The 7,912-nt window shown below is 39.5% G+C and overlaps 1 protein-coding gene across 1 annotated transcript in view; it reads left to right on the top strand.

Moving 5' to 3' along the window:
• The window catches only part of PRTG (protogenin), a 79,577-nt gene extending 71,937 nt beyond the window's left edge, over positions 1–7,640 (top strand). Inside the window, 5 exon segments of the mRNA XM_034066372.1 lie at positions 3,346–3,528; positions 4,670–4,790; positions 5,707–5,872; positions 6,154–6,258; positions 7,251–7,640. Coding sequence (XP_033922263.1) covers positions 3,346–3,528; positions 4,670–4,790; positions 5,707–5,872; positions 6,154–6,258; positions 7,251–7,640 — 965 coding nt within the window.
• Positions 7,641–7,912: the final 272 nt, after the last annotated feature.

Genomic DNA, 7,912 nt, shown 5'->3' on the forward strand with positions numbered 1-7,912 from the left:
AATCCAATTACATCCATCTTAGTTCTATTGTAACCAGGATTGTGATGATTTCATTTTGTAAATACACTCTTTCAGGTCTCTGAAATCTCTGAAGTCTCTGAGATGCCTTGCTTTCCAGAAATAAATTTATAAATGTGGCTGTGTGGGATTAGATGTTTCTTTCAATCACTGCCAATCCAGTTAGCTCAGTTCATTTAATGAACTTTCCCCTACTCCCAGTAAATTGCTCTGCAAATTCAATTTAACTCTCTGGCTCTATTCTGCTGCTGAGCCCTGATAGCTAATCTAACAGGAGCTCAGGTATGGGGATGTGAACTTCAGTCACATCTTTGTGATTAGATATTGTATACATTTTTGTAGGGATTTTCCAAGATAGTACTATGATTTGAAGAGCTGCATTGAAAATAGATTTCTACTATAGCCAGAAAAAAAGAAAAAGGCATTGACTGTTTGGTTGGCATTCCAATATATATTCCAAATAGATATAGGCAGTTCAGAATATATAAAGTTCTAATTATATATTAAACCAGAGAGGGAAGCTCAGTGTTATAAAGTCATGTGCTTGAATAGCTTATTTAAGAGGATTGCCCAGGAAAAGTTGCTATTTTGTTGTTCTGTGTTGTTTGATGGCTGAAAGCTTCGTTGTCCTCAGAGTGAGGCTTGAAATTTTCCATGGAGAAAATTCATAAAGAAATGAGTGCAGTTAGAGAGGACAGTTGGTTTTGCCATCAGTGAGAGGAACTGTCTTAGTTCAAAGATGGTGGTTGTTCTTTGTGCTGCTCCTGAAGAGAGGATGAAGGACCAACAGTCATTCTGAAAGGTGGCAGTGCTGCTTTGTCTTTGCTGGAGCAGAATGGTATTTGTTGGGCTGGCCTCAAGTAGAATGGTCAGCTGTGAAGAGTGACAGTAAAATTACTATTACTGGCAAGCAAAAGTTGTGAACCATAACTAGTCTCTGAAATATCAATGAGGCCTAACTATAGGGGGAAGATTGAGCCCATGGTTATTCACTATTAAAGTTGTCCCATTAAATTGTGGAAGGAAACAGTGATGTCAAGTTCTTATTAAGGGACCAATTTAATACTAATTTTTACTCACAAAAAAAACCAGCAGATGTAAATTCATAGAGAGCTTATATGTGAAGAGTGTATCTTGTCATTCTGGTGATGTCTGTTGTATGCAGCAAAGTGACTGAATTGCTTTCAGGTATGTACTTCAGCTCAGCCATGGCTGTAAAACTGGGCAGCATCTCAAATAGTGTTTTATCACAGGTATTTCAGATGAAGGGAAACCAATAACAGTAAACATTTTCATGTGTTCCCATACTGAAAGTGTTGTCTGAAATGAGCAAATGGAGAGCTATAAATCTCAGTGTATTACTATGTCCATCAATGCTAGAGTCACTAATTTTGTATTTTGGTAGATATATTAGGGTTTGAGGCATGGCATTGGAGTTAAGGCATTGTGACACATTAGGACAATCTGTAGTGCTCTTAATTAAAGTACAGATGAAAAAGTCTGAAAGGAAGTTAGCATGTCAAGGTAAAATTGGGCATATACTGTGATAGAGCCAGAAAGTCCTTTCACAGGTCATTTGAGATAGACACAGGGGTTGGGGGTTTTAATGCATTTATTGTGATAAGATCAGCTACCCTGTGCACTAATAAATAACATTGTTTTGTCTTGACACTAAACTTGTTCTGCTGGAGATTTGTGAAATCTTAACCCCATTCTTTTCCCATATCTCCAAAGACAGCCCCCAAATAAAAAAATTAAAAAGCTCCTCCAAACCAAGCGAAAACCCCACAATATCAACACTACCACCTATAAAAGTCATAGCACAGACTTTAGTTTATGCATGCAAATTTCTACCAATCCACCAACTTAAAAAACAAAATTCTCTAATTTGACTGAGCTTATCTTAGGCATGGCAGTGTTAGAAAATGTAACTGCAGTTTGTTGCTGATTTGTGACCGGAGTTACCTTCCAGTCACCTTCCCCATTTTCACCAGTTCCCTTCAAATGGATCAGAAGTTACAGCCTTTGCACACTTGGTGTGCAGTAAATCAGTACAAAGTGTTATGTGCTTTAGCAATGCAGCAGATTTGAAAGGAGCTGGTGAGAAAGAGCCTGTAATATTGAAATGTGACCTTTCGCCCTTGCTGTTACTGTTCTAAATATTACAGCCCCTTCGGTTACAGATACCTCACATTTTACTTCAAATGCTTTCAGCTAATGGGTGGTGTTTATGGAAGAGCTGAAATGCCTTTTGAAGTAGCTTCCCTTTTACCAAATGTATAATCTTTTCTGTCAGCAAAACAACCTTGTATTTTATACACTGCTAATGCTACTGTAAATTCTGACTCCTGAAACTGATTTGAAAGGTTGAAATTTAGACTCAAGTCTGAGAAAGTGAATGGGATATGTGAAAGAGAACAAGGAATAGATTTCTACTTGTAACTGCTACTGTTTAGGGAAAGAAAAGCAGTATATTTCTATGGTAGAAAGAAATACACATTTTAGAAATGAACTGGAATTTTAAGCACTAGTCTGCAGTGCTTAGACAGGCAGAGCTCTTATTGACTTTGATAGGAGTTTTGCCTGTCTAAGGACAATGCAAGTGAATCCTATTGATGTTCTTAATCTGTTTTCCTGCCTTCAGGGACTTTAGGGAATGAATCCTTAACATGTGAGAAAGACATTTTCTGTAGTATTTTTAGCAGCACAGCTTAGATGCACAGTAATCAAGGAAGCCTACAAAGGTCTCAATAGGGTTTAATTTTCTTTTTAAAGTATGGTTATAATGTACTCTTCCAAATCTATCCTGTTCATTTAACCACCTAGACCTGAAATTTGATAAACAGAACGTGAATTATTTTGTTACAACAATTTTCATTCACATTCATGGTACAGGATCTAGGAGGGGCACATCGATTAGTATGTGGGGGAGGTCTAACATTCTGCTTTCTTTGCCTGAAAGTCTGGTTACTAGCTGGAGCATCCTCACAGATAGGATCACAACATAAATGCCATCACACTGAAATGCAGAGCACGCTGGATCTAGGATTAGTGTGCTGTGTATCATAGCCAATACTTGACTCTGGGGTTTGAACTTTACTGGCTGCAGTGTGCTGTGGTCAAGCAGTAGGGAGAGAACGGACAAGAAGGGACCAGCAGGCAACCCCAGTGTTCATTCTGTACCTTGTGTATGCAGGTTAGAATATGCAGCAATCAGTCCTCAAACAAGATTGGTATTGGAAAGAACGTGTTGGTCCCAGTGTCTAAATCTCAGTCTGTTCCCACAGATGTTGTCTAACTGGAACTCTTTCTCAAATCTTTTCACAGGAGCAATGACCATGGCTTTGCTGGAAAACCTTGTAGCAGGAAACGTCTACTTGGTCAAAATATCAGCCTCCAATGAAGTGGGAGAAGGACCCTTCTCAAATGCGGTAGAACTTGCTGTCCTCCCAAAGGAGACATCAGAGTCTAATCAGAGACCTAAACGCCTGGACTCAGGAGATTCCATAAGTCAGTAGCAATGTTTTGACCACTGCTGTCACAAGTAGTAGGAAAAAAGATCCCTGTTTGTTTTAGCTTGTAACCACTGTCGGGGTATACCATCCTGTCCTAACACCATAGCATTTTATTGTAAATGAAACCATTTTGGAATTTTAATCTCAGTTCAACTCAGAAGTGGTTTCAAATGACAACACATAACTGTTCTGAATTTCACATTGATATTAACTTTGCAGCCACTCTTCTAAGGCACTTCCTTTAAATCCTTTATTTAAATATCAGTAGCATTGGTGAAATTAGAACCAAAAAACCCAGCAGAGATAAGATGGCAGCTCAAATATGTCTATTGAAATTTGCTGGTTCCTGGTATTTCAGCAACCCAAATCACCCCTGTCAGTCAGTGAAATACCAGCATATCCTTTCTTTCACCAAAGAAATCAGCCCCACCTGCAGCTCTTTGGGGAGAACTTTTTTACCTTGTGTGAGTTAAGGTAACATCAGTGGTTTCTCCAGATAAGAATGGAGTACCACATTGTCTTTGTCTGATGGAAAAGGATTTACTTTAGTGACTTATTACAGATTTTAAAGTGATTTGGAGAGGCCAGAGCTCACAGTTATTCAGGTACATGAACCTTTTAACCTCTTCTTGTTACACATTGAATTCTGATTAAAATGCGGGGATTTTTCTTGCTCAGGTTTTCTTCCTTCCTGCAATTATTTTTTAGGCCTGTCTAAGCAAATAGAGGCATGTCCTCAGAATTAGGTTAATAGACATATTATATCAAAACATAAACTAAACTGAGCCCTCCTGGGCAACAGTGGCTCCCTTCTAGGAGCCTTTTTACTTTGTTATCTAGTAGCACCCTGTAAGGAAGGGGTTGAAGAGCTCCTCTGCTCCATCTTTTACGTCACCAAAGAGGCTGTGGCGTGTGGACCTGCTTCCCTTCCCGCACCAGAACTGTGTGTACTCCTCTGTTTGATCTACAAGTTTTGTTTTCAGAAGTGTCAAACTGTATGACAGAGAAGGTCTGGTATCTCATTAAAAGAAAGCATTTGTCTCTGTGGTTGTGACTGTAATCCTGTTAATATCCTGACAGGGAGGAGGGGGCAACTCTTCTTATTTACTGAGCTTTCCTATGTTATTTTTTTATAGCTTATTCTGACGATTACCATCTGGACCAGAAATCAATGACTGGCATTGTTGTGGGGGTTTGCATAGCCTTGACCTGCATCCTTATCTGCATCCTGATCTTAATTTATCGCAGTAAAGCCAGGTATGTTTTTGCTCTTGAAGACTGAGCTCTTTCTCAAGGCACTGGCTCTTGGGATGTGCCTTCATCTCCAAGAGTGCTAAGTTCTCTGAAGTACTCTGTCTCTTCACCTATTCCTACCAGCATTGGAAACAAAGCACTTTGTTGGCTCTTCCTACTCTACCTGAGCCCCTTCTCCAATGAAGAGGAGGAAGAACCCACAGAGTGAGTCAGTGGTGCTTTGACAACTAAGTATGAGGCATGTTTCCAAATAAAAAACAAACCGTTTTTGTGTCAGACAAGCATGCTGCTTTACATCATCTGCTCTTCATGCTTAACCCTCCAGCCTGCCCAGACCTAGTTTATGAGGCTTTAATCCTCTAGTGTTGCTGGACAAAAGAAACTGACATAAAGCAGTGCCTTGATGCAGTTTCTTTGCAGTGGGGCAAGCCACCATCTGTCTTATTAGCTGCTATGGGGCATAAACTGGCCCAGTGACTTCCATAACTTTGGGCTCAGAACAAAGATAAGTTACTTGAAATAGCAAACTTTGAAACTGTCTGAAAGTATATTTTAGTAACAAGGCCTTTTTAGCACATATGCACGAAAAAATATGGATTAGGAGACAGTCTCTGTAGCACGGTAGAAAGGCCTTAATATTATTAGTGGTTACTTCCTTCAAGTAATATTACTAATCATGACAATTCCTGTCTGCACATAAGCTCATAGCCTACTGTGTATGATTAACTGGAAGCAGATGTTATTTTTATCACAAGCAATAACATTTAAATTCCATTAGAGTTGGAAGTATCGTGTAACAAAATGTAAATGGCAAGAATATTACCAGTATTACTTGATTAATAATAGCTTTGAAGTTTATCCTTGATTTTTTGTATTTTCTTCCTGTGGGTCAATTTTATTCTTGCTTAACATTATGTAGGAAAACATCTGCTCCTAAACCTGTGCAGCAAATCACTGACCAGCTGTCACATACCAGCATCTCATTAGCCAGTGCTAATGAGGTGGAGAAGAGTATTGAAGGAATTGCAGAGAATGAAGAATCCTTATTGCCAATGATAGTGGGAAACAGCTTTATCGATGCTAAGGTAATGTGAACTTTACTTGTTTCCAGACCAGAGATCTTTCTTCTGAATTCATTGCTGTAACATCGGAGTCCTTATGTACACTACAAATCCACAGGAAGTGTTTTTAATGGGGCAGCACAACTTTGGCAATCCAGGGTCAAATTTTCAAGCCTTATTTGAAAGTTCAGCTAAAGATCTGATTCAGTACACTTGTTCTACTCTGTGTTCTGCAGATTGCAGTTTGACTCTGTCTTAGAAATGTCATTTGTGAAAATAAATGTGTTTGTCTCCCTCTGTTGTAGGGGGGATCTGATCTGATTATTAACAGCTATGGGCCTGTCACAAAGGCTAACTGCAAGAAAAAGTGGCTGTTCTTCCAGGATACCAAGAAGGTGAAGACTGAGGAGGTAATTGCTCTAATGGGCAGAGTTGTGCAATCTTTAATACCCTGTGTTTGCAAAGGAAGACATGTAGTTTTCTATTTATGGAAAAGCATAATTAGTGGTCTGAGTTGTAATTGGGTGTGTTAAGGCTGATAGTGTTCTGCCTTGTAGTAAAGCCTTACGAAAGTTTCATTTTGTCCCAAGTTGTCAGATAATTGTTAATTGATTGCTTTCTTGCCTGTGCCCTTTTGTCTGTGAGCAAAAGGATTTCTGTGTACTGGTCTGTGCATAGCATCTACAGTACTAAATCTGCAGTTAATTAATAATAGTACATCAAGAATGCTACCCTGACAGCTAAAACTTTGTTTGCTGAAGAGAACCAAAAGAAGGAAATTAAATTATTTACCCAAAATATTGAAGAAATTGAGAATCTGTGTAGAGCTGTCTGGCTTCTCAAATGGTCACTGTGGACACATTTGCTATTTGGATGAGAAAAATAACTGTTTAAAGCTAAAATGTTAAATCCCGAACATTATCCTGCAAATTCATACCTATGGAGCGTCTAACTAATGTTTCTTGGATTGTAACTTGTATTGTGCTCTTGTAAATTGGTATTCCAAAATATTTCCAGAAGCAGATGCATATTTCTGATGCCTCTATAAAGAAAGTATTTGTTACCACCCAAGGAGTAATGCTTAAAAAATATGCATGAAGGGATGGGAGAGAGCTCTGCCAAGTATGTTTTTACAATGCCATCAGGTCTCTCCAGTGGAATCACTCTTGATTAGCCATGCTTAGCTAGAAGGGATTATTTCATCTATTATTGGAAGAGAAAGGTATGAGCAAGACTTGAGATTGATTCTTTTTAACCTCTTGTAGGAAAACCCAAATTGTTCCAAGCCAGTGCTGTTGGAGTTACTCTGGAGGAATAGGAGATAGGAAATGTAGGAAAAATTCAAATTCTAGCCCAGCTTTTCAGAGACTGAATAACCTTTTTCTCTCTGCTTTTTACATAGCCTCAGAGAAGATTTGCCCAGGCAGTGTGTCTGTACCAGCCAGGCACCACGGTGCTGATCAGTGAGGATGACTCCCCCAGCTCTCCTGGCCAGCATTCTAGTTTTCAGGTCTCTTTCAGTATTGCTGCTGATACAGAGCATTCCGCCAACAGCGAAGGAAGCCACGAGACCGGTGACTCTGGAAGGTTTTCTCATGAATCCAATGATGAGATACACCACTCCTCTGTAATAAGTGCCACCCCTCCCACTACCAGTCCCTTTGCAAGCAGTGACTTGGGTATGAATGTGATGAGCTCTGATAAAAGTAACTGCACAGAGTCTCCTCTGCTGTTTGCGACTGACCAGACTCCTACCTCACCTCTTCAGATACACTCTGCGGTGCAAAACTGACATCCATAGGGCCAGGCCAGACATTCGTGCAGTGTATGTCTGTTCGAAGGACAATGAACAGGGAGCCAAAGTTTTATCGTGGAAAGCCTGGCTAACCTAGCAGGTGATCCCAGATTTCTGTTGAATGTTTTCTTGTTTCTGGGTTTTTTTGCTTGTTTTGATTTGCTTTTAAAACTCACTCATTTTGAATGTTCAGTGGTCAACAAATGTGAAAGGACAGTGAAAATTGCTGACTAACGTTAAAAGTGTCACTGGAGCAAAGGGAAGGCTGT

This window comes from Melopsittacus undulatus, chromosome 9 (assembly GCF_012275295.1).
Source record: "Melopsittacus undulatus isolate bMelUnd1 chromosome 9, bMelUnd1.mat.Z, whole genome shotgun sequence".
Lineage (NCBI taxonomy): Eukaryota > Metazoa > Chordata > Aves > Psittaciformes > Psittaculidae > Melopsittacus > Melopsittacus undulatus.